The sequence below is a fragment of the Gopherus evgoodei genome, chromosome 9, assembly GCF_007399415.2.
Source record: "Gopherus evgoodei ecotype Sinaloan lineage chromosome 9, rGopEvg1_v1.p, whole genome shotgun sequence".
NCBI classification, from domain to species: Eukaryota; Metazoa; Chordata; order Testudines; family Testudinidae; genus Gopherus; species Gopherus evgoodei.
This window is the reverse complement of record NC_044330.1, coordinates 22,536,980-22,564,792: the sequence shown is the minus strand read 5'-3', so window position 1 is coordinate 22,564,792 and position 27,813 is coordinate 22,536,980. Positions and strand designations below refer to the sequence as shown.

The 27,813-nt window shown below is 42.4% G+C and overlaps 1 protein-coding gene and 1 long non-coding RNA gene across 7 annotated transcripts in view; one reads left to right on the top strand and one right to left on the bottom strand.

The window, feature by feature from the left end:
• The window catches only part of SMC4 (structural maintenance of chromosomes 4), a 129,128-nt gene that overhangs the window by 15,349 nt on the left and 85,966 nt on the right, over positions 1-27,813 (top strand). For all 6 annotated transcript variants that reach the window (XM_030574664.1, XM_030574667.1, XM_030574662.1 and 3 more), the window contains 2 exons: positions 17,618-17,782; positions 27,034-27,161. In XM_030574664.1, coding sequence (XP_030430524.1) covers positions 17,618-17,782; positions 27,034-27,161 — 293 coding nt within the window. The remainder of the gene's footprint in view (positions 1-17,617; positions 17,783-27,033; positions 27,162-27,813) is intronic.
• Positions 17,800-24,153, bottom strand: LOC115657206. The gene is made up of 3 exons (XR_004001911.1): positions 23,767-24,153; positions 20,918-21,108; positions 17,800-20,006 (listed from the first exon to the last, which is right to left on the bottom strand). It is a non-coding gene; the product is annotated as an uncharacterized LOC115657206 (long non-coding RNA).

Sequence of the window (27,813 nt, the reverse complement as noted above, 5' to 3'; positions counted from 1 at the left end):
ATGTTAATGTCCTCGACCACGGGATGCTATTCGAGGAAGGACTGCTAGGCACAGATGGTGTTCACCTTTCGAGGAGGGGAAAGGCCTTATTTGCGCACAGACTGGCTAACCTAGTAAGGAGGGCTTTAAACTAGGTTCGACGGGGACAGGTGAGCAAAGCCCACAGGTAAGTGGGGAACAAGACCTGGGAGATGGATTGGAAACAGGAGGGAGCACGGGCTATAATTGCAGAAAGAAAGGAGGGTCAGGGCAAAGCTGGGAGGCAAGATCAAACCAGTATCTTAGATGCCTATATACAAATGCAAGAAGTATGGGTAATAAGCAGGAAGAACTGGAAGTGCTAATAAATAAATACAACTATGACATTGTTGGCATTACTGAAACTTGGTGGGATAATACACACGATTAGAATGTTGGTGTGGATGGGTATAGTTTGCTCAGGAAGGATAGACAGAGGAAAAAGGGAGGAGGTGTTGCCTTATATATTAAAAATGTACACATTTGGACTGAGGTGGAGATGGACATAGACGGAAGTGTGCAGAGTCTCTGGGTTAGGCTAAAAGGGGTAAAAAATACGGGTGATGTCGTGCTGGGAGTCTACTACAGGCCACCTAATCAGGTGGAAGAGGTGGATGAGGCTTTTTTCAAACTAACAAAATCATCCAAAGCCCAAGATTTGGTGGTGATGAGGGACTTCAACTATCCAGATATATGTTGGGAAAATAACACCGCGAGGCACAGACTATCCAATAAGTTCCTGGACTGCATTGCAGACAACTTTTTATTTCAGAAAGTTGAAAAAGCTACCAGGGGGGAAGCTGTTCTAGATTTGATTTTAACAAATAGGGAGGAACTTGTTGAGAATTTGAAAGTAGAAGGAAGCTTGGGTGAAAGTGATCATGAAATCATAGAGTTTGCAATTCTAAGGAAGGGTAGAAGGGAGTACAGCAAAATAGAGACAATGGATTTCAGGAAGGCGGATTTTGGTAAGCTCAGAGAGCTGATAGGTAAGGTCCCATGGGAATCAAGACTGAGGGGAAAAACAACTGAGGAGAGTTGGCAGTTTTTCAAAGGGACGCTATTACGGGGCCAAAAGCAAGCTATTCCAATGGTTAGGAAAGATAGAAAATGTGGCAAAAGACCACCTTGGCTTAACCACGAGATCTTGCGTGACCTACAAAATAAAAAGGCGTCGTATAAAAAATGGAAACTAGGTCAGATCACAAAGGACGAGTATAGGCAAATAACACAGGAATGCAGAGGCAAGATTAGAAAGGCAAAGGCACAAAATGAGCTCAAACTAGCTATGGGAGTAAAGGGAAACAAGAAGACTTTTTATCAATACATTAGAAGCAAGAGGAAGACCAAGGACAGGGTAGGCCCAGTGCTCAGTGAGGAGGGGGAAACAGTAACGGGAGACTTCGAAATGGCAGAGATGCTTAATGACTTCTTTGTTTCGGTCTTCACTGAGAAGTCTGAAGGAATGTCTAATATAGTGAATGCTTACGGGAAGAGGGTAGGTTTAGAAGATAAAATAAAAAAAGAGCAAGTAAAAAATCACTTAGAAAAGTTAGATGCCTGCAAGTCACCAGGGCCTGATGAAATGCATCCTAGAATAAAGGAGTTAATAGAGGAGGTATCTGAGCCTCTAGCTATTATCTTTGGGAAATCATGGGAGACGGGGGAGATTCCAGAAGATTGGAAGGGGGCAAATATAGTGCCCATCTATAAAAAGGGAAATAAAAACAACCCAGGAAACTACAGACCAGTTAGTTTAACTTCTGTGCCAGGGAAGATAATGGAGCAGGTAATTAAAGAAATCATCTGCAAACACTTGGAAGGTGGTAAGGTGATAGGGAATAGCCAGCATGGATTTGTAAAGAACAAATCGTGTCAAACTAATCTGATAGCATTCTTTGATAGGATAACGAGCCTTGTGGATAAGGGAGAAGCGGTGGATGTGATATACCTAGACTTTAGTAAGGCATTTGATACGGTCTCACATGATATTCTTATAGATAAACTAGGAAAGTACAATTTAGATGGGGCTACTATAAGGTGGGTTCATAACTGGCTGGATAACTGTACTCAGAGAGTAGTTATTAATGGCTCCCAATCCTGCTGGAAAGGTATAACAAATGGGGTTCCGCAGGGGTCTGTTTTGGGACCGGCTCTGTTCAATATCTTCATCAACGATTTAGATGTTGGCATAGAAAGTACGCTTATTAAGTTTGCGGACGATACCAAACTGGGAGGGATTGCAACTGCTTTGGAGGACAGGGTCAAAATTCAAAAAGATCTGGACAAATTGGAGAAATGGTCTGAGGTAAACAGGATGAAGCTCAATAAAGATAAATGCAAAGTGCTCCACTTAGGAAGGAACAATCAGTTTCACACATACAGAATGGGAAGAGACTGTCTAGGAAGGAGTATGGCAGAAAGAGATCTAGGGGTCATAGTGGACCACAAGCTTAATATGAGTCAACAGTGTGATACTGTTGCAAAAAAAGCAAACGTGATTCTGGGATGCATTAACAGGTGTGTTGTAAACAAGACACGAGAAGTCATTCTTCCGCTTTACTCTGCGCTGGTTAGGCCTCACCTGGAGTATTGTGTCCAGTTCTGGGCACCACATTTCAAGAAAGATGTGGAGAAATTGGAGAGGGTCCAGAGAAAAGCAATGAGAATGATTAAAGGTCTTGAGAACGTGACCTATGAAGGAAGGCTGAAGGAACTGGGTTTGTTTAGTTTGGAAAAGAGAAGACTGAGAGGGGACATGATAGCAGTTTTCAGGTATCTAAAAGGGTGTCATCAGGAGGAGGGAGAAAACTTGTTCACCTTAGCCTCCAATGATAGAACAAGAAGCAATGGGCTTAAACTGCAGCAAGGGAGATTTAGGTTGGACATTAGGAAAAAGTTCCTAACTGTCAGGGTAGTTAAACACTGGAATAAATTGCCTAGGGAAGCTGTGGAATCTCCATCTCTGGAGATATTTTAAGAGTAGGTTAGATAAATGTCTACTAGGGATGGTCTAGACAGTATTTGGTCCTGCCATGAGGGCAGGGGACTGGACTCGATGACTTCTCGAGGTCCCTTCCAGTCCTAGAGTCTATGAGTCTGAGTCATGCCTTCTCCCCAAGGTGATGAATTTTGAAGATTCTGGACTGACCATCGTCCAGAATGGTGAGGTTTCTGTGCCTTAGTTTCAATTCTTATGTCTTTCAAACTTTGCTTATTCTGCAAATCTGGTTTGAATTAGATTATCTTTTAGGAAGCATCAATTTGGGAAAGTTCCACTTGAATCAGCAATTTTTAAAATAGTCTTTGTAATAAGTAAAACACTCAAGTGTCTGACAGATATATAAAAAAAATTCAGATTACATGAGACCACTTTCAAGACATCTGGCAAGGTTTTTGCCAGGTGAAGAGGTCTTTGATATTGTCATCACCTCATCACAAAATAAAAATTGGTGACTGGGGAAAAAAACAAAAACCCTTGCAATGACTATTCACTCAACAGTCATCCATTAGCAAAATTAAAAATAAGTTCAAACTTTTGTTCAGTTTCATCAACTCCAGTTTCCTCATAGAAACTAGCCATCTTGTAGTCAACTTTTTTTATTTTGGAACTCTTATCAATCAAAGAGCTTATCTTCTGGAATCTTCATCTTGATGAAGAAAAGTTGTTTTAAAGCCTATCAAAATGAGATCCACTTAACATATAAATTTAAGTTTTATATAAGCTCTGTATTGCCACATAAATAAGGTCGGAGGATTAGATTTTTATTGGTAAATGTTAGCAAAGGTCTTTCACCACATGTACACTGCTGATGGGAAAATATTTCCACTGATGATCAAAATTTACAGATATGCAAAATAAGATGCGGTTTGAGAACTTGTATAAGGAAATATACAGTGTACATTTTGACATGTTATGATGACAGTTTGTGTTTTAATGGTTATGAAGCTTAAACTTCTTGAATCTCAACAACAGTCGTTAAATTGTCTGACATCCTCCAGAATTTCCCACAACTGTGAAAATTTAAATAGATAAATAATGCTTAAAACTAAACATTGGTATTCATTATAATTATCTAAAATGTAATTCTTCCAATCCTACATATAAGCTTTTTCTTCCACAGGAATATGCAGTGAAAGCACTCATACAGCCTTAACCTTGCTCCATTAATAATAATATGCAATAACGACATGACTACAGTTTCAAGGCATTTAGTGTTTTGTGGTTCCCGATTTAATAAAACTGTTTTAGGGTCAGTTTTCATTTATGTTCCCTCACGTCAGCACTCCAGGGCAGAGTTATGGTTCTTTGGGTGCCTTAACTGTACATTTCCATACTTAGATTTTGGATTTTTTTTTAACCTTAACTCTGAACTTCCTGGATTTGTAATAGTTACTTTTAGCCATAATCTTGTAATTCTCTTTTTAACCTTTAAATCACTGATAATTTATGTTTAAATTTTAGCTTTTTTTGCCTAGTATAATGATGTGGAAGAAACTTTTGTAGTTCTGTTTCCACTACCTTCTCTTCATGGCAGTTGTAATTGTCTCCATTGAAACAGGAACTCCTGCCATCCTCCTTCATGATTAGCACTTTTATGGCCCCATAGAGAAATTGGCTTAAAAAGAATACATAAGTACTCCTGCATCCAGTTTCTAGCAAATATGATTTCTTATAATCCAGTATTTTACAAAATTAATGGAGAGCCTCTTCAATAAAGCAATAGTCTCTGTCTATTGCTATGTATCCATATTACATTGTTGGTAACTCTCCATGCTTCTGATTAAAAATACAAAGTGTTTTTTTTAATCTGTTAATTTTTTTATAACTAAAGGTTGGGTGTATAGTGCATGACTGTTCTCCTTTAATCACCAGCATGTATGACTTTTTGCGAAGATGTTGGTAGCCACAGTAGTCTTTCTATAAGTCCCATAATAGTGTGTGGACACTGGTGCCAGTATTTCTTTGAAAAACACCACTTCCCCATTTGAAGCCATCATACCTGGGTACACTTTAAATTTTAATGTTAAAAAGACAAAATTAAATGACTGACATCAAACTCAGGCTGCTATAAGCAGATACATAATCCACTCCATTAGGAAAAAATCTATGTAGGCAGTGTTTATACTGTCTCAAAAGTCTACAGCCTGGACTCTGTTAGAGGAAGTGGGAAAGCAAATTTGAGCCAAGGGCCTGCCCCTAGCTTAAATCTTTGAACTGTAAGCAAGGTCACAAACTTTTAAAGGTTCACTTGGACAGTTTTTCAAGTAGCTAGCACCCAGACCAATTTAGGGTTTTAAATATTAATAGGTATAACTTTTTGAATTACACCTTGAATTTAAATGAGAGCCATGGCAAGCATTGGATCATTTGTGTAATATGTTTCTGTGGTAGGCCTCCATGTTCTACACAACATGCAGCCATTATTTTTTTGGGTGGGGTGGTGCTATGTGCTGCATATTATAGCAATCCAGTCTGGGGGTAAAAGGCCAAACATATGTACAGGCAAGGTCCAGATCAGTTACAATTGTCACTACTCCCACTATTTAAACCTTTTTTCTATACTTTGATTATCATTTGCCTTGATCATTGTAACTTCCATCACTCCAAATGCCACAGCTCCAAATACTTGTTCATAAGCCGAATTTTTTAGTAAAAAAGGGAAGCACCAGAGAAGGGGGTCGGCTTATGAACGGGTATAGAGAGGGAGAGGTGGGCCATAGCTCCTCCCCCCAACAGAGGAAGCAAGGAGAGGCAGCACAGCCAGCAGAGACAGAAGGGAAGAGCTGGGGCCAGAGTCTCTCCGCTTCTGACAACACTGCTTTCCCCCCAGCCTCCAAAGCAGCTGCAGCTCCAGGGCCGGTAGGCTGCAGTCTTGCCACTTGGCCCCACTCCCCAGAGCAGGCTGTGGCCACGCTGCCCGGCCTGTCAGAACACGCTGCAGCAGTGCTACCCAACCCAGCCCGCTGGGACATGCTGTTGCTGCACCGCCAAGCCCGCTGGAGCTCACAGCAGCCATGCTGCCCAGCCTGCCAGAGCAGCTCCAGCCAGGTCAGAGACATCCTCTCCTGACCCTCCCCAGATAAGGTGGAAAGGGATGGGACGGGGAGAGTGTGGGGGTCCCGGGCTAGGGGTGGGGTCATGTGGGGGGTGGTCACAGGGGTTACTCCCCTGACTCCCAGCTTCTTCCCTCCCTCCTCCCCCCCCCCAAAAAAAAAAATCCCCACCAGTTGCTGTCCTGGCCCATCAGGGTAAACAGCTGCCATGCCTGGACACTTTGTTTACTTAGGTTTATGGATGCTCAAGGTAAACAAACCATCTCAGCCCCTCAGCGGCTTATCCTGATGGCCTGGGAGCCAAAGTTTGCTGACCCTTGAATTTTAGGGTCTGCTTATGAACAGGTTATAAAAAGTTTCCATTTTTACTTAACCATCTTGGGGAGGTCGGCTTATAATCAGGCTGGCTTATAATCAAGTATATATGGTAATCATCCTCTTTAGCAACATCAAACTAGAGCTTCACCTGACCACCAGTGTTCCCTCTAATTTTTTACATCCATGTGCAGAATAAATTATGTGTACCGATATGGAGAGGATGTGTGACACATCACCTTCATATTGGTGCACATAACAAAATTCATGTGGGGTTGGGGCTGGGAGGTTCAGACTGGGGGAGGGGGCTCAGGGCTGGGGCAGAGGGTTGGGTGCAAGGTATGAGGGCTCCAGTTAGGGGTGAAGACTCTGGGGTGGGGGTGGGGATGAGAGGTTTAGGATGCAGGCTGTCCTGTGACTGTGGTGGGGAGAGAAGACTCCCCCCAGCCCTTTTGCTGCAGCAGCTTGGGGCAGGGGGAGAGGCACCTCTCCCCGGCTGCGGCAGCTCTGGCAGGCCTGGGCTGGGCCAGGGGAGAGGCTCTTCTCCGCCAGCCGCAGCAGGTCTGTGCTGGGGCTGGTGGGGAGAGGCGCCTCTCCCCTGGCGGCAGCAGATCCACACTGGGTCCAGCAGAGGGACAGGGGTGGGTGGGCGGAAGTGCCTCTTCCTACCACAGTCCTGAGTCCCTGCACTGGGCTTAATAGGTAGCTGCACAGCCATGCAGCTTAGAGGTAACTTAGCTAACCACTTGCCTTATCTGAAGAAACTGGCTTCCTGGTTCTTTCTAGATCAAACTCTGTCTCCCTCATCCTTGATTCTAAGGCTTTGCACATCATTTTGTCCCCACCTATATCTCTGTTCTCACTTCCTTCTATTCTCCCCCTCCCCACAACTTTGTTTGCTTCTTTCTCCTAATCCTATTGCCCTTCTGTTTCCTTTCTTTCACTTTCTCCTGCTATTGGCTTTGAGCCTTCTGTAATGCTTTTCCCCCCCTCTCCATATGAAACAGTTTGACAGCCGAACAGCTTTCTTCCTTTAAATCCGTTTCTGTCTTGAACCTTCCTATATTCTTCTCAGTGTTAAATTACCTTAATCTCATTTTTCAAATGTATTGTCTAGTGTCTTTTTTTCTGGTTTTTCTTGTTCTTCTTAGTAAGCAGTTTGAGGCAGGGAAAGCATCTCACGTTTGTGAAGCACCATATAAATTTCAGTATCATAAGTTATTGAATAATTATCCTGCCAAACACAGATTGGAAGTGCTTTCCCCATTCTAACACTACCTAAGACTCCAGAGGCAATAGTGTGTCCAGAGGTTGCTCCTAAATTATATACCTTATTTATACAATGGGAAAACCTGTTATTCTCTGTTTTCCACCAATCAATAAACATCACCATTATCTTCTCCAGATTAAGAATGATCCAGTTTGTACTCATGCAAACTCCTACCTTGGCCAATCACTATGAAGGCAAAGATACCACACATACAAAATGATTAAGAAACATTGAACTGAATGTAATCTATGTACTGATAGTACATGAATATAAATTTCCTCTCAATTCCCTCAACTTCACATGAAGGAGCAATAGAACGATAATGACTTCTGTATGAAAGTTTAGGGTCAAGCAGTTAACTTGCCACTGCACTCTGGGCTCTTAAAAAGGTGAGCTACCTTGAATAGTTCAATTTGTGTCCCTGCAGTTGAGTTGTCAACTCCTCAACAGTGCATCAAAGGCTGCTTTTTGGGAGTTCTGTATTATCTGCAATTCGGATTTTTTTTAATCAATAGAAATAAATCATGAGAATACATCACTTCAGATTGAAATAAGACACTCATTTCAAATGAAGACCCGCATTTCAAATGGAAATCTTACAAATATATGGAGTAATTTCAAATTTAAGCAGAAAGCAACAGGTGTTAGCTTTCTAAGAGACTTTAAGCCATTATTCCTAAGCCTTGTGTGAGGCTCAGATGAAATAAGGCAGAGGTTTGTATAACTCCTTTTTGTCTAGTTTTGGAAGTACATTTGAGGCATCACGAGAGATTTGAAAATAGTGAAATTAACATGTATTCCTTATTCTAGAATACTTTAGAATGTCAGAATATGGTAGGATCCCATACACAATTTATGATCTCATCTTAAGGTGAGTGTGCTTAAGGAATGCAGAGTGTACAGTTAGGGATTAATTTAGTTGGACATTTGGTAGCGATATCACACCTAATACCTGCAATGAAAGAATATTAATTTTTTAAAAACTTTCTCTGTTTCCTGACTCTAAAACTGCTAGCTACAGATGCATTGCTAAAGAATATATCTACGGGTTTTAATGTGATTCTTCTAGCTTTCTTATTCCTAAATTAGAGCTTGTCTTTCTGATCCTGTCAAACACACCTCTAAACTCCATAGTATTCAAACATGAAGACTGGACTTGATTGCCTAATACTGAGAGTATAGCTATACTGCAGTTAGACACCTGCAGCTGGTCTGTGCCAGCTCACCCAAGCTAAGGAGCTGTTTGATTGTGATGTAGATGTTTGGGTTTGGGCTGGTGCTAGGCTCTAGGACCGCATGAGGTGGGAGGGGCTCAAGGCTCAGACTATAAAGTCCAAGAGCCCAAGGTCAAGGCTGAGCTCCGATGTCTACACCGCAATCAAACAGTCCCTTAGCCCAAGTCAACTGTCATGGGCCAGCTGTGTCTGAAGTTACCCAGATCAGGTTTGACATTGAGATATGTCACCCTGGTAAAGCAGGGCTTGGAATAGACTCTAATATTCTGCTAATATGTTTTACAACTTGTAAACTATTCTCCAAAATTTTGGCTGAAGATAAAACACTCATTCCTATTTATTCAGTAATAGTAATGTCATAGTCACCCTCTCAGAGTGCCCCTTGTGGTGTCACCCCTGCAAATTTCCCACCCTCAGCTTTCCCTTCTCTGAGTGCCTCAAAAATTCACTCAAACACTTTGGCAAAGAACACCCATGTCACAGGGTAACTTACTAACGTGGAGATCTCTAATCGCGAAATAAATAAAGCATACCATAATTCAAAGGGTTCTGGCTCCACTGCTTTCTGTGACTCCGGACTCATTAGTCTGTTTTCCTTCAGAATGGAACACTCTGAGGCTTACCTGAAAAGTCATTTACTAGAGTTCAAATGGCCCAAACAAAGGACTAACACGATGTCTGATCACCTTGAGCTTACTGAAAGTACCATATCTCTCCTGGATTCTTTCCCAGTTTTCTGCCCCTTCTACAGGACGGTGGCAAAAGGAACACACCCATAGATCTTCTGGTTCCAGAATTTCAAACACCCAGACCTCTCCCTGCTTTTAGTCCTGCCTCTCCTTTCCTGCCTCTGAAGCTTCATTATATATAAATTTCCTGATCCCAGGTACTACCCTGCCCCCTAATCAGGCTTAGAGTGCATCTGTTCAATCAGAGAAGGGCTGAGAGACCCTCTTCCCTAAAGTAAGAACTTTCACACTGTAATTCCTTTGCTATGGTCTTGCTTGAGAGTTTTTGGCTTCAAATATGCTAATAAGGAGGTTGTGTTGTATTCTAATCTATTCTGATTTGCTTCTGCTCTCTGGTGAGTTTGATCCTTAATCAGCATCAGCAGATCTGTTTATAGGAAGGATTTTTAAAAGCATGGATACCAGTAGACTTTGAAATATCCATTTACCCAGCTCAGGAAAATCTACAGAATATAAGCTCTTGCTTTTAAAAACTTTTTTTCTAGTCCTTACATCTGCAAAGACAACCCTGTGCTCATGACTGGAAAGTAAAGCGGTAGAGCACTGTCTTGGTTGTGGTGATGTTGGCAAGGAGCTTCCTCCCCAAGCAAGAGGAGCCTGCTGCTGGCATGGCAGTACATTGAAGGCTGTCTTCACCACCATTGGTCTTCAGGTTGCCTAGGGCCTTCCTTTGGAGACTGCTGCTCCCCGTTTTGGGCTGAGGGAGCAATAGTCTCAGAGGAAAACACCAGCCACTCCAGGAGAGCTCTGTGTAGGAGACCTAAGTCCATCCTGGGCTTTGCTGCACATTGGGCTGCCTACACTTACTATCCTTGCCTGTCAACTGCCCTTCTCTCCAAATCTTCCCATTTCATGTTGAGGTGCTTGATGATGTTCAGAACTGTTCGTTTCTATGTTATTCACAGTCTTCCTCTCTTTCTTGCGTTTTCTGGCTTCCATTCAGGGCGGTATTTTGTAAGCATTCTTTTTCCATTCTCGGCACATGCCCCAGCCACTGATGGGCTGTCTACTCAGCACATGTCCCAGCTACTACTACTTTATTAGATTATTTGTGAGAGGTGCCTTGTCCAGTAATTTTACAGACTTACTCATTGGTCTTTCTATCTCTGTTATTCCCAATGTTCTTCTCAGACACTTGTAATGAAATACATCTAGCTTTTGCATATCTTTCTTGGTAAATCTTGCTTTGTATACATTCAGTTTTGTCTTGAGGGAGATGTTTTTGATTTGCCAGATGTTTTTGAGTCTTCCAAATGCAGTTTTTGCCTTTCTCATTCTTCTTATTTCCCCGGAACTATTACCATCTTGGCTACTTGGTACTTCCAAGATACATTAAAATTATCCACTTTCTCCAGTTTTTCTTCTTCAGTATTGATTTCTGTCTCTATAGTCCCCATTAGCATGACTTTACATTTCTTTGAATTGTATCTCAAACCTATCTTCTCCATTACTTCTTTTATTTGGCTTGTGCATTTTTGAGGTCCATTGGCATCTTCACTGATAAGAGCGATGTTGTCAGCAAGTCTAGATCAAATAACCTTGAATAGTTCCATTTTAGGCCATATGTATCACTGTCTCATTGTTTTAATCCATAATCAGTGACTAGCATAAACAAAAAAGAAGACAGGACGCATCCCTGCCTTATACCTGTCTTGATGCTGAATGGCTTACTCAATCTATTTTCCATTTTAATGCAGCATTTTTAGTTGGTGTAGAATGCCTTCATAATGTTAATTGATTTTTGTTGGAATTCCATATTCTTCCACAATTTTCCACATTATTTCTCCATTTACACTATCAAATGCCAGTGTAAATGTGTAAATGACAAAACAAGGAGTAATGGTCTCAAGTTCCAGTGGGGGAGGTTTAGGTTGGATATTAGGAAAAACTTTTTCACTAGGAGGGTGGTGAAGCACTGGAAGGGATTACCTAGGGAGGTGGTGGTGGAATCTCCTTCCTTAGAGGTTTTTAAGGTCAGGCTTGACAAAGCCCTGGCTGGGATGATTTAGTTGGGAATTGGTCCTGTTTTGAGCAGAGAGTTGGACTAGATGACCTCCTGAGGTTCCTCCCAACCCTAATACTCTGATTCTATGACTTTTGAAAGTCCACGAAATTGATGGCAAGACTGCTTTGGAATTCAACTGTGTTCTCAATAATCCATCTCAGGGTGAAAATAGTGTCTGTGCATGATCTCCCTTGTCTAAATACAGATTGTTGTTCATGTAGGATGGTATCTAGCCTTCCTTTCATTCTGTTCAGGAGGACCGTTGCTATTAATTTTCCTGTGACGGATAGAAGTGTTACTCCCCTCCAATTTGAACAATTGTTTAGACCACCTTTCGATAACTTGATTATGATACCGAGGGTCCATTCTTCTGGCACTTTTGCCTCCATCCATATTTTGTTGCACAGCAAACAGATGACTTATTCCACGTCTTTGCCTCCATATTTAAGCATCTCAGGATGAACGCCATCCAAACCAGGTGCCTTCTTGTTTTTCAGCTTCTGCAGTGTTTTTTTTCCCCTCCTTCGATTTTTACCTCATAGATCTAGATCTAAAGGCTTATCATTGTTATATTCCAGTCTTGTAATTGGTTCTGGTTGATTTATTGCTTCTTCGAAGTGTTGCACACATCTGTTTTCTTGTTCCTCCCGTGTTTTCAAAATTTGTCCTTGTTTCCCTTTCACTGGGACACTTCTGAATTTTTATCCATATCCTGTTAATCTAAGAGATTCTATACAGAATTGAACAGTGTAATTAAAGAAATACCAAAGGACGATCTTGTCCTGGTTATGGGATATTTCAATGCCCAGGTTGGAAATAAAAGAGGAGGTTGGGAAACAGTTGTCAGCCCGCATACAACTGGAACAACAACAGACAATGGCACAAGACTTATTGAATTTTGTACCAAAAACAATCTTAGCATCTGCAACTCTTTCTTCCAACATTAAAACATACACAAAAAGACATGGATTTCACCAGATGGACATATACAAAATGAGATCGACTTTATCTGTGTTAGGCAGAGGTGGAAAACATCAGTGTTAGACACAAGAGTATTCAGAGGAGCAGATATAGGGAGTGATCACTATTTGCTGAAAACAAACATCAAATCAAAGTTTAAAGCACTTAAAAAGAGAGAACACAGACTCAGATTATTCAATACATGGAAACTACAAGATTGCAGGATACGAAAAGACTACCAGATGGAGGTCAAGAATAGGTCTGAGGCCCTTAAAGATCTTGAAGAAAATGAAGTGGAAAAATACTGGGATCTTTTCAAAACAGCTATTCTAGAAGCAGCTGAAAAGATAATTGGTAGAAAGAGAGGAAGCAATAAAGAACAGTGGATCTCAGAAGAAACATGGAAAATTTATAGACAAAAAAGAAAACAAAATGCTCTAGTACTACAACATGTGACTGAAGAAACAAAACAAACCTACAGGAACCTTCACAAAGCAGTACAGAAACAATGCAAAAGACAGAAGTGAAATTGGATAGAAAGTATGGCTACTGAAGCTGAAGAAACAGGGGAAAGAAACGATACAAGAATAGTTTACACCAAGAGTGGGCAAACTTTTTGACCTAAGGGCCACATTGGGGAATAGAAATTGTATGGCGGGCCATGAATGCTCACAAAATTGGGGTTGTAGTACGGGAGGGGGTGAGGGCTCTGGAGTGGGGCTGGGGATGAGGAGTTTGGGGTGTAGGAGGTTGCTCTGGGCTGGGACTGAGGAGTTCGGAGGGGGATCAGGGCTGGGGCAGGGGTGCAGGTTCCGGCTGGAGGTGCTGGCTCTGCAGTGGGGCTGAGGATGAGAGATTTGGGGTGCAGGAGGGTGCTCCATTCTGGGATAGAGGGGTTTGGAGAGCGGGAGGGGGAGCAGGGGTGGGGTGGGGTGGGGCGGGGCATGGGGAGATGCTCAGAGGTGCATCCAAGCAGCACTTATCTCAAGTGGCTCCTGGAAGCAGTGGCATGTCCCTTCTCCAGCTCCTACGCATGGAGCGGTCCACAACCCTCAGAGCAGGGCCATGCTGTGTCTTCCAGGAGTAGGGTGAGCCAACAAGTGTGAAAAATCAGGACAGGGTGGGGATAATAAGAGCCTGTATAAGAAAAAGACCCAGAAATCGGGACTGTCCCTATAAAATTGGGACATCTGGTCATCCTATCCAGGAGCTGTGTGGTGTGGCCCTTGACCCGGTGCCCTAGCGAGAGCTGATGGGCCAGCTAGTTTGCCCAGCCCTGGTGTACACAATCCTAAAACTAAAATCCTTTTGTGAGTTGATTTTAGTTCTTGGGATTATTGGGCATTGAAGAAATTTTTCAAGCCCTGGGCATCTCTATTTGGGATTGATGACACCTAGAAACATAAATCCAGCATATCAAAGGAGCTGTTATGCCATAGTCAACAATGGTGGTCCTTCACAGATATCACTTATGCATCTATCATTACATAATCATGTATGTATCATTGCATCTGTGTGTGCTTCTGCCCCTGCCCCAGACATTCACTTTTCAGTAAGAGGCATATACTGTAAGGTAAACTGTTGAAAGATTTTCCTTGGGGCAGTTTTGAGATTGAGAATTTCTTTTATTACAGATTTACAGGTATCCAGAGGGATACTGTCAGCTTGAATTTCTACATTCTTTAGACATTCCTTTAAATAGTATATCCTAATATTTTTAAATCAAGGGTTTTTCCCTTCTTCAGGCACAAGAGCTACACCACATATGCATAAGTTTATTGCTCTCCTCTTTCTCTCTGAATATGTTTTTCTATTGGCTCTTGAATTTCACTTTTGCTGGTGCTGTTTTCTTTAAATAGAAAATATTTGCATTTTGGTATACATATCCTCTGGTAATAGGGGTATGTAATGTGACAGTTATTAAAAAGTATTGATTTATTTTGTATCACTTCAATAAGTACTAATGTCAATAGGTATTAATAGTTTGTCTAATTGAAGTCAGAAAACTAACAAAGTTTGTATGCATTCACCTTTTTATAGCTTTGAAATAAAAGAATAAAAAGTGCTCCTACATACGACTCACTGTGGAGTTCTTTGTGCATGTTTACAAAACATGTAAAAATACAAGATGTGGCTCTACCACGTTTTTTCTCTTCTGCTCAACTGCACACGGCTTGCATATTTTCTTGTAAGAGAAAAGTGAGACCACTAGGTGTCATCCTATACTAGATAAGTAAATGGAACTGCTTTTGCCAAAGCTTGTGACCTCTTCTTAGCCAAAGTTCAAAATGAGTACGCATCTTCATCCTCCTTAATGTGTTAGACACCTTCTACACAGTTGGCTGTTGCTCCTTTTTTTTTTTAAAACCTTGTACTACCATCACTTCTGTAACTCCTCTCTCCTAGTTCTCCACCTCTTTAATCAGTCCTTCAGATGATCCTCATCATCCTCTATTCAACTTTTCTGACCGTTCCAATGAGCTCTCTCCTTGGTCCCCTTCTCTTGTTCCTCTACATCTTATCTTTAGATAACCTCGTCTGTAAATACAAATTCAAATACCATATCTGTGCTGATGACTCTCACATCTACTTCTGACCTGTTTATGCAGCACAGCATCTCATGCAATTCTGGATGTGTGGCTGCTCTCCCCCATGCTGCAGCTCACAAAGGTGGATCAGAGATCTGGCACTGGACATGTATCCTTTGCTCTCGCTTGCCACCAGATTCTCTGCCCCGATGGCAACGGTCAGTTGGCAGTTACACTTCTCTTTTTATTTCTTCCATTATTAATTTTTCCTTTTCGGGGGGGCGGCAGCGAGCAGTTTCTCTATTTCAGGCTTCTTTCCTCCTCCCTGGGTTGGTCTTAAGCAATCTGGTGGTTTAATCCACTCTGAACTTCCACCATAGTGTCTCCCTGCCACCTATTCTGCCCCTATATAGGCATGGTAGAGCAGCCAAGAACGCACTGGGTCAAATCCAAACAGTGCCATTTGTGAGGCAGATTTCTCAGGCTGGCTGATTCCTTCTAGAGACTTCCTTTATTCTGCTCTTTCTTGTCTATTTTTCCACATTGGCATCATATCTGCTTTGGTGGGTTGGCAGTCCCACATTCCTATTCAACTCACAGCTGCAAGACCTAATAGAGTTAAGGTCGACTGGCTGGGCACAACTCAGCATCTGCGAAGCCTGAGAAGGCTGCCTCACAAATAGAGCACAACTTGGATTTGATCCAGTGCTTTCTTGGCTGTTTTGTCTGCTGGACATAGTTAGTTCATTACCTCTGGAATATTCATTATTCAAGTTTTTTCACTGCTTTGGAATAACTTATTTGTCGGTAGCCAGGGCACATAGAGCCAAATCTTTTATCCACCTCCGTGAGCTGTAGAGGGGAGCAGCCCAGATATCCAGAATCCTGGGAGACAGTGCTAGCAGAAAAGAAATTATCAGTAAGAAATTTTTCCCATTCTGTCCAAACTAAAATCTTGGCCTACCTCTCTGATATTTCCTTGTGGATGTCTAGCCATCAGTTCAAGCTCAAACATGGCTAAAACAGAGATTGAGTTCCTTATGTCCCTTTTCAATCACTGTGGACAATACTACCATCCTGTCTGTTAATCAAGTCTTTAACCTAGGTATCGCTTTTGACTTTGACTTCCTTCTAGATCCTCATGTCCAAGCTATGTCTATTTTGCAGACTTTTGCTGTATAACAATCTCTAAGATATTGCCTTTCCTATCTAGCCACATAGCTAAAACTCTCTTATCTTTGGTTATAAACTGTTTTGGGCATAGACCTCTCTCTTTGGTCTGTTTTGTGTAATACCTAGTACGACGGGGTCCTTGTCCATGAGTAGGGCTCTTAGGCACTATGGCAATACAAATAATAAATGTATTAAATATCAGAAGTGCATGTATATCTTTTTGTTACTTTACAATTTTGAATTTAGACTAAATACGCAATATTTTGAATGAATTTGGAAGATATATCACCACTTTGTTCCAAGCATATGGTGAAGTATATAATTTGGTTTTTAAAAAATAAAAAGTTTGCTCCATTTACCACAGCATGAACTGAAATACATTTTGTCTTAACATCAAGTTTTTATACACGTCTATCTCGATATAACGCTGTCCTTGGGAGCCAAAAAATCTTAACGCATTATAGGTAAAACCGTGTTATATTGAACTTGCTTTGATCCACCGGAGTGCGTAGTCGTCCCGTCCCCCCGAGCACTGCTTTACCGCGTTATATCCAAATTCGTCTTATATCGAGTTGCATTATATCGAGGTAGCGGTGTAATTCTTTTACAGCTCATTTCCCATTCTACCTTATAAAAAATTAGATCTGCTGTTTTCAATAAAATTGTCTGTGGTATATACTTTCAGAGATCATGCTGTGCAGGAAGAAATAAATATAGGAGGGAAACTTAAGTATTTAACAAGGCTTTTTGTTTTTGTTTTTCAATAATCATATCCAACTGGACACCCAAAAGGTTCAAGTGACCAATCAGAACAGTGCGCCTGAAACATTTTGTTCCAAACTACTACTCTTAATAGGGCTCCACTCCTGATCAAACTACCTTAAATACTTTTTTATGAAAATAAAACGGTCTTAAATAGTATGGGTTTGTCATTTTTGTTTTTCCCCTCAGGTGAGGGAGAAGTGCCTTTGAAGTTTTATAGAGTGATGAAGTTTAGTTTGGAGGGTGGGCTACAGAGAACAGATATTTTTTTTCTCACACCGTCGCCATAGTATCTTCAGAGGGAGAAGAGTTTCATTATATTTATAACTGCCTCGCTACATATATGGGTATTGTGACTGACTAATTCTGATTACTGCCTTACTATGTTGTAATTTATAACATCTGACTTCTCACATAAGTGCCTTAAAATAGTAAAGATCTTCATGTTCTCTGCATCCCAATACCTTCGTTCTCTTAGAAATGTTAGTCAAACTCCCCCTCCCCCCAAGAATGATAGAATCTAGATTAATTTTTTTTTTTTTTAGGGGGAAGTCGAACAGATTGCAATGATGAAACCAAAAGGCCAGAATGAACATGATGAAGGTATGCTTGAATACTTAGAAGACCTAATAGGATCAGGACGGTTAAAAGATCCTATTCAAGTTCTGTGTCGCAGAGTTGAGATGTTAAATGAGCAGAGAGGAGAGAAGGTGAGTCCTCTTGAGCGTTCATTCTCTAGAAGTCAAATACAGAATAAAATCCTTAACTGCTGGAACTTTTTATTTCAGACAAGCAACTGAAAGCGTAAAGCTAACATTTGTGAGGAAAAAATTAGGGGGATTTGTTGGCCGAAGTGTCTTTAATTTTTATTTTAAGAATATTGTACACAATTTTTAAAAAAATCATCTCAGCAGGAAGTTCATTGGAAGTCATGATCAGTCTCTGGAGAACAAGATACTGTGGGCAGTCTTCCAGAGCTGAGGATTTCCCAATATGAACTGATTTGCAACCAAAGACTAGAAGAAATGCAGCTGCTTCTGTTCCATGGCTGATCATAGCCCAAGCTGTGTAAAAGATGCATTCCTAGTATCCTGGGAACTGGAGTTCCTGTAAGAATACCCTCCAATCCACTGATTCCCAAAGTAAACAGAAAGCTGAAACAAGAACACTCCATAATGCTATCTCATGGCCCCAGCTTGGCTGAGATAGTATTAGTACTTGGACCTGCAGACCCTGTCAGTCCAACCTCTATTCATGTTACCAGTCCTCTCTATATATCATAGCATTACAGTCAGGTGCTGCACTCCAATCCATGCAGTCTCAGCCTCACAGCGTGGATGGTGGGAGGCTAACAGCTATAGATAGAATCTATTTTCAGCTGTTTCAGAAGATGTTAATTAGTAGAAAGACATTCTTCTAGAGCTACTGTGACAAATGTGGGAATTTTCTGTAATATATTTGAGCTGTCTATATGACTTCGGACCTTGGCATCGTTACCATTTGGGGGAAATAATTCATTTTCTCCATAGGACATGGGAAATCAGTCTAGGTATTTGGCCACCCCTGCTATATATATCTCAAACTTACTCACATTATGAGCCACGTAGGACAATCTTCAGAAGTTCGAGAGCTGGAGCGCACCTCGAGATCTTCCCTCCCTGCTAAGCAGATGCCACAAGCCACTACTCCGCTGCAAGTCAGAGGTCCCAAGCTTCCCCCTTCCCCTCTCCCACCTCCCTGTCTGGTAGGTGGAAAACGGGGAAAGGGGTATGAGGTGGGATTCCATGAGCTGCATTTTAACAGTAAAAGAGCCATGTGTGGTTTGGCCACCCCTGCCATAAAGCTACTAGGACTGTGTGGGCTGGAATCAACACATTTGAATGGAAGACCTGACAGAGAGAATGATAACCTCAATGACTAATATTAACACCTAGCTGCAGAGGCAGCTGAACATGTGAAAAAAGCATGGCTGTAAAACGAGAGGTCAGGTGTCTGTATTAAGAGCTCTGCTAACAGAGACACATGTCTGGTAGACAAAAATGAATCACAGTTAGTTCCTACAGCAGTATGTATCTGAGTGCCCTGGCTTTAGCCAGACTGAACTCTTTCTTAACCTTTGCTTCTCTGTATTTCAAAATTGCATGCCAGGTGACTAGTACATCACTACCTTGTTTTGAAAAGATTACCTGGGGTGGCTGCATATACTGACTGAGCATTGTGCCCCGAAGGGGTATGGAGAAGCCTCCAGCAGGAGTCTGGCTTGACTGGATTCGTTGCAGAGAGCCAGGGAGAGAGACGAGGATTGCTGGTGCCCAAAGGTCCGGCTTTTTCAGAGTCATGGAGGCAAGGTCCTACCCTTGTGGAACTCTGTGTAATCGTTTGGGTCCAGGACACACAAGGGGTCACTCCCAAGGGATTGGCTACAGACTGGGGCATATCCCAGACCCTGTGAATCCATAAAAGCTACCTATCTAAGTGGAAAAGGTTCTTGATGGAGACAGAGCATCCAGATCTGCTTTATAGATTCAAGATATTAGAACACTCTACTAAACTGAAAGAGTCAGGCCTACTAATGAGCTCATTAAAATCCATCTGGTGTCCATCTCGGCCTTTCAAGACCAGTCCTCCCCATCACCACCACCACTACCCCCCTATGGTCATGGGAGTTTTGAAGGGACTAGTCTATCCACAGGTTACAGTAACCGCTGTTCTTTGAGTGATGATCCCTGTGTGTGTTCTACATGTGGGGTGCACATGTGCACCATGCACCCAAGTCTAAAAAATTCTTCAGAGCAGTGTCTTGGTCCACACATGTGTAATGACTATCCTTTTGCACCCAACCAAATAAGAGGCAGTGCAGGTCAGCGCCTCTCCAGTTGCTTCTCTCCTGCCACGTGGCCTGAGTTGGAATTGTCCTTCATTTGGTTCCATGACCTATAAAGAAAATATTTGTAAACCGTGATATTCTTAGATTTGTAGTTCAAGTTTTTAGTGTAGTATAGTGTGTTTATCTCTTCCCTCGGTTGGTGAACCCCTCCCTGGCTCTGAGACTGTGCCCAAAGTTCTGGGATTCAAGAATTGCATCTCCTGTCCTTGATCCTTCTCTATCAGTGACGAACATCAACTCTGCCTGTATGGTTTGGGTGAGACACACAACTCTGTGAAGTACAGTATCCATTGCACATTGCCACCCAGAACTTGAGAAGCCAAGGAGCTTCACCTATGTAAGCAGCTAGTGAAGAAGGCTATGAAGCCACTCTCCGGTTCAGCCCAGGGAGACCACCCTGTACGTTGGCCTGCAGTGCCCCTCCAAGCATGTGCCTTGGAGCAGAGCCCTCAAGTGCTAGGACTCTTCTTCGAGGGCTCCCTATGAGAGCATGGAGGACACACTCATGGATGCAAGGACAGATCACCCTTGAGGACTGTCCATGAGAAACATACTTCCTCCTCAAGCCTGTTCAGTTGGGTGAGATGTGCAGAACCTAAGCAACTGGCTCTGATGAAGACTCCCACATTGGAGGGCAAGATGCATAAAAAGTAAGATCGGACAGTTCCCTCAGTACCGAAGCATAAGACTTGACGTTCGCCAGTTCTGTCTGAGTACTGGTCCAGACCCATCATCAGTGTTTCCTCATCTGTCTAGAGACCGTTCAGTCACTACAGATGTACCCGATCCATGAGACTTACCTATGGGAACCCCTGGGACACGAGCGCATACTGAGACTTGTATAATACCGGAGGATATATGCCTCCCTTATCTACGGTTTCCATTTTTGTCCAGCCCACCCCTTCTGAGGGATGGCCTTATTCAGGAAAAGTCTATATCACTATCCCAGGAGCCTTACCTCCAACATCTGGCAGACGTCCCCTGGTACCAACTACACCACCACTACTGATGGAGCAATTCTTGGACTCAGGTGAATCAGAGGAGATAGTCGCACTGGTATCTCTGCAGAGACAGTTGAGCTCCAATAGATAGTCGAGAGGTTACTCTTGCCATTCTGCCAGGCATGATCACCATCTAGCATTCGGAGGCCTAGGGACACCCAAAGCATGAGATTGCACCCCTGACCATCTTCACTAATAGCCACTGATGGACCTATCCTCTAAACTTATCTAATTTTTTTGTTGTTTATAGTTTTGGCCTTCACAATAACCTGTGGAACTCACTGCCAGGGGATGACTGCATTGTGTGAAGAAGTACTTTTGTTTATTTTAAACATGCTGCCTGTTGATTTTATTGCGAGATCTCTGGTTTGTGTGTTATATGAAGGGGTAAATAAGACTTTCTCCACATAATTCATGATTTTATACAGCTCTATCATATCTCCCCTTAGTGGTCCCTTTTCCAAGATGAATAATCCCCATCTTTTAATCTCTCATGGAAGCTGCTCCATATCCCTAATCATTTTTGTTGCCCTTCTCTGTACGTTTTCCAATTCTAGTATCTTTCTTTGGAGATGAGGAGAACAAAACTGCACACAGTATTCCAGGTGTGAGCATACCATAGATTTATATAGTGGCATTATGACATATTATTTTTTTAGCATCTGTTCCTTTCCTAAGGGGTTCCTAACACTGTTAGCTTGGTTTTTTTGTTTTGTTTTGTTTTTACTGGCATTGCACATTGTGTAGATGTTTTCAGGGAACTATCTGCGATGACTGCAAGATCTTTCTTGAGTGGTAACAGCTAATTTAAACCCTATCATTTTGTGTCTATATAATGGGATTATGTTTTCCATTGTTCATTACTTTGCATTTATCAACATTGAATTTCATCTGTCATTTTGTTGTCCAGTCACCCAGTTTCATGATACTTTGTCAAATTTTGTGGTCAGCTTTGGACTATCTTGATTAATTTAGTATCATCTGCAAACTCTGCCACCTTACTGTTTATCCCTTTTTCTAGATCATATATGAATACATTGAACAGCTCTGATCCCAGTACAGATGCCTGGGGAACCCACTATCTACTTTTTCTCTGTTGTGAAAGTTGATCATTTATTCCTACTTTTTGTTTCCTATCTTTTAACCAGTTACTGATCCATGAGAGGACCTCCCTTGTATCCCATGACTGGTTTCTTTGCTTAAGAGCTTTTAGTGAGGGACCTGGTCAAAAGGCTTTCTGAAAGTCCAAGTACACTGTAGCTACTGGATCACTCTTGTCTGCGTGTTTATTGACCCCCTCAAAGAATTCTAATAGATCAATGAGGCATTATTTCCCTTTACAAAAGCCATGTTGACTCTTCCCTCAACAAATTGTGTTTATCTGTGTGTCTGATAATTCTGTTCTTTACTATAGTTTCAACCAATTTGCCTGTACTGAAGTTGGGCTTACTTATATGTAATTGTCAGTATTGCTTCTGAAACGTTCTTAAAATTGGCATCAAATTAGTTATCATCCAATCATCTAGTACAGAAGGCGATTTAAGTGATAGATTACATACACAGTTCTTTGAGTGCTTGCCATTTCAGTTCCACTCTAGGTGTGTGCATGCCCATGTGCACAGTTGTCAGAGATTTTTGCCTTAGCGGTATCTGTGCGGTTGTCTGTGGCGCCCTCTTGAGTGCCGCACTCATGTGGTGGTATATTAGGTGCTGCTGGCCCTATGCCCTCTCAGTTCCCTCTTACTGCCCGTGACGGTGGGTTGGAGCGCCTCGTCTTGCATTGCAAGAGCATTAGCGGTTCTTAACAGCTGTTGTTACCTCCTTTGTTTATAGTTCCTAGGTACTTACTTAGCCATTAGTTTAATAGACAGAGTCCTGGCTCTGACTTCACTTTGCAGCGGGATATGCCCCGTTCCCCAGGCTTCAAACCATGCTCATCATGCAACAGGCCGATGCCTATTAGTGACCCCCATGACAGCTGTTTGAAGTGCTTGGGGGAGTCCCATATAAAGGCCAAGTGCAGGATTTGTAAGAACTTTTGCCCTAGAACCCAGAAGGAATAGGATATCTGCTTGAGGGCCCTTCTCATAAAGGCTGTGCTTCATCCTGCGTCGGAGCCCTCCCGTTCAGATTCCACTCCTAGCCCCTTGGCATCGGTGTGGAGCGCACCACCTGCACCGGGCCCTGCCAGGCACCATTCCCTCCCCCCCCTTGCTGGTGCCTGAGAAGCTACAGAAGAAGGACTCCCCAGCACCAGAGAGGAAGGGGTCCTTCGGCAAAGGACCTATGTCAAGCCATGTGCTCACCCTAGAGCTTCATGGGGGTACTGCTGTGGTTGGACCCCCTAGCCCAGCCAGGAATCCGACTCCCAGGAGCTGCAGGGGACCCTGGCTCCTCCTAAGACCTCATTGCCCAAAGTGGCCCCGGTAGCTTAAGACCCAGTAGGCTGGCCGGCACCACACATGCTACGCTGGACTCAGCTGGGGCCTCATCATCGTCGTGTAAGCCAGTTATGGGACTGCCCCATAGGGCAGTGGAGCATCCTCGGCCCCGAAACCTCAGGCACAGGTCCCCATCAGCACAGCCTGGGACCCCGGTCCCGCAACCTCAGTCACTGACCAGAAGGCCTAGATCCCCAATGCCGCGCTCTCCCCCTACGAGGCGTGAGACACCAGAGTCAAGGCACCAGTCCCTGTACCCTTGGTACCAGCGAGCTTCCTGCCAGAGATTGCAACAGCATAGACAATCTCCCAGGTGTCGATCCCCACTAGTGTGGAATTGATCTCTATCACGGCTCTGGTCTCACCTCTCTGATACCACTCGTTGAGCAGGCACTGATCCTCACTCTCTTCTCAGCGATCATCGGTGAGGGTCAGTTGGTAGAGTCACGCTTCCACAGCTCTACCCTAGTCATCGGGGGGGGGGGGGGGGATGATCTGAGTCAGAGCAGGAGCTTAGCCAAGAAGGGTTGAATCACTGCTGGCCCGTGAGACTGGTGCGGCATCTGCAGTAGTGGCATGGCAGCAGGGATAGTGGGCTGCTCAATGGTCATTCTGGAATCCTTGGGGTATGCTGATGATGCCGGTCCTGTACTCCTGCCAATTCCTCCCTGGCCCGCTTGGACAAACCGCCTCATGCGTCTTCTGAAGATAAGAGACTTAACTTCCTTGATGTCCACCATGGCCTGGCATTCTACCTGCAAAAAAAGAAGTCCATTAGGAAATCACCAAGACACTTTATCCCTATAGCAGAGAGACTCCGTGTGCAAGCCATATCATCCTAGAGGATTTCTAAGCGGTCTTGCGATGCATCTTAAAGTGCTACAAGATAACAAACATTCCTCTCCCTGGGGAAGTCACAGTTCACTCCACACAAACACAAACTGCCTCCATGACATCCTTATCAGACATTCTCACTGCAAAGCAGCCACCTGGAGTTTGAGCCACACATTTGCAACCCATTATGCAGCAGTAGAATCAGCAATATTGCAAGCATCTTCGCTACCAGCTTCCTCGCACCCACGTCTAGTCTGAACAGTGCTTGTGGAATACATGTAGGGATCATCACTCAGAGTAGCGGTTGTGGTTACTTTCTGTAACTGTCCTTTCTTTGAGATGTGGGGTCCCTATCTGTATTCCACTACCTGCCCTCCATTCCCTCTGCTTTGGATCCTATTGTGTTTGCAGTAAGAAGGAGGAATTCCAGAGGCATTGACCCACACTGAATCTTAACTTCTAGGTTGGGAATGCAAGGAGAGCTGTGCACATGCGGGGCAACAGACACTGCTTTGAAGAATTTTCAGATTTGGGTGCATGCATACGCCATGTGTGGAATACAGATAGGAATGACACATCTCAAAGAAACTCTAGTTACAGTTAGTGACCTACACTTTTGCCTTGGGACCTTAATGTGGTCTTGTCATTGCGTATGAGATCACCCTTTGAGGTTTATCCACCTGCTCCCTTTTTCATTTGTCTGCTAAAACAGCATTCTTGGTGTTCACATTTGCTAGGAGAATGGGGGAGTTGCAGGTCTACCATGTGTAACTTAAGGACAAAGCATCTTTACAACCTCATCTGAAATTCCTATCAAACACTAATATCCTGGGACCAATACAGCTACAACAACACTATATATCAAAAGTGTGTTAGAATTCTATCTAAATCAGGTGGTAGATCTACTAATCATCTTTTCTAAACTGCACATCCATAAGTATGAGGAAATGTTGCATGCTTTGGATGTGCATAGGGCACTGTCATTCTACACTGACAGGACTCTCTCTTTTTGATCCTCCACTAGATTTAATGTCTTAAGCCAAGACAATGGGGACAACTGTTCAGTTCAGAGTCTATCTAATAAGATTTTTTTATGTACATGAACCTGTTATGAGCTTTGAAGTCTCGCAGCCTGAGAATTACTGCCCATTCTACAAGGACCCACGCCACCTGAGCAGCCTTCCTCAGTATTGTCCCTGTTAAGGACATCTGCAGAGCAGCAACTTGATTCTCTGTTCACACTTTCATGCAGCATTATGAATTGCCAAAGTGTCCAGCAGAGAGACCAACTGTGGAAAAATTGTTTAAATATTTTCTGAGTTCCTGCTGCTATTGGGCTACTGCTTGGAAATCGCCTAACAGAGAATATATATGTGCAGAAAGAATAAAGAGTTATTTACCTGCACTGTTAACTGGTTTCTCAGATATATTGTACACACATACCAAATTCCACATCCCATCCTTCATCCCCCACTATTTGGAGTTTAATGTCATCAGGATTCCAGTGCAAGGGGATTGAGGCAGCCCCACCCTGTATGCCCTTGGTTGGAGGCACAAGGACATGCAGGAACAGCTGACAGTACTGCTGATCGGAATCTCTGGCTCAAGTGCACAGGGCACACATGCCTGTGCATGGATACAACACATCTTGGAAAAAAACTGAATACAGGTAAGTAACAGTTTCAAGTACAGGATATAACATGGATTCTCTCATTTGCCTCTCTTACGTTATCAAGGAGTCTTGACTGTCCTACATTTCCTATATTGCTAACAGGAGAAAAGTAGGAGACTCAACAGTAGTTCTGGTATGGAAAAAGGTTGAAGTGTTCCACTGGAACAATGAAGCACTCATAACCGTATGAGGAAGCTTCCAAGTGTAGAAAATAAAACATTCACAGAAGCTGGACATAGACTGTAGAACTTGCTTCCTCAACAGAATAACTATGGAATTTAACACTTTCAGAACTAAAGACAATGTTAAGTTATTTGACTTAACTTTCCCTTAGTAAATTCTTCATGCACAAATTTATCAAGTAGCCGTGTTAGTCTGGATCTGTAAAAAGCGACAGAGTCCTGTGGCACCTTATAGACTAACAGATGTATTGGAGCATAAGCTTTCATGGGTGAATACCCACTTCATCAGATGCATCATGGATAAATGGACACACAGTTATCAAACTATTTCTCCTTGCAAACTGAGAAGGAAAAGTTTTATTTAAATAGTTAGGAAGTAGTTTTCTACTATAACAATGGTGGTTGAATAAGTACCTACGCTGAAAAGGGGTTACTTAAGCATTGTTCTTCAAGAGCAACAGATACAGCAAAAATAACACACTTAAGCAGTCTACATTAGGAATTTAAAAAAAAAAAAAATTCCCACCTCTGCTACCTTTGGTTTGACTGAATTGATATTAGCACAAGTGGGAGCCCTTGTTTAAAAAATAAAAATCTGATTCCATGTCTTTATTTTTTTTAAAAAAAAAAAAGCCTTATATATCCTGGTGGGGATTTTCTTATAAAATTCCCTGGGTTAGGCTGAATCTATGTTCCTGGTTGTCTTACATTATTGCATAGAATCCTCAAATAGGTTCAGGCTCCATTGTGCTATACAGTGAGTCCCTTCCTCCAATCTTAAATTGTGTTGTGAAGTTAATTTTGGAAATGTTTTTCCTGTATATGATCTTAATTGACTACCTTATATAGTGTGATCAATTTTCTCACTGTTCATTATGTTTTCTCTGAAGTATTGTTAGAATGTGAAATGTGAACTGACTTAGATGTTGTATTATCTTTTCTAGTTAAACAGAGTTAAAATGGTGGAGAAAGAAAAAGATGCTTTAGAAGGAGAGAGAAACAAAGCCATTGAATTTCTTTCTTTGGAAAACAAAATGTTCAAGGAAAAGAATCGTATTTGCCAATACTACATGTAAGTAACACCTTCCTTTCTAAACTTTTGATGTTGGTTTCTATATTAGTAGTGTAGTTACTAGTTAGCTACCGTGTCTCCATATTTCCACTTGTAAATATTGTCAACATGAATCTCCAGGAACACTCAAAACTTTCATTGAATAGTTCAAATTTAAAAGAATACTAAGTAAAATGAGTGCCTATTTATGCTAAGTATTAAGTTTAAAAATGTTAGATAATTTCAAATAGCAATGGTCTGTGCTGGCACGTAAAAACAAAACAAAAAAAAAACCCCAAACTTGGTTACCAGCTTTCTTTTACTTTAACCTTTTTTTAATCTCGTCCTGCCCCAACACCCCCCCGCTCCGCCCCCGCGCCCCCCCCCCACACACACGCACACACACTCTCCCTAGTAAAGTAGTTTGGCTGGTGGACTTCCTAAGGCCAACCTCTTACTTTAAAGAGAAACTGGATATTTTAAATTGTTAACTAAGGGTTTGTCTACATCAAATAGCAGTGTACTCTACGGGAAGTATGATTACTAAAGCACACTGTGCACTCAAGATTCCCTAGCATCCGTTAACTTAGTACTGCATTATGTTAAAGTTCACTAGGAAAACTTTAGTGTGTACCAGCAGGATCTGCATGGACCAATTAAAAGCAACACATTA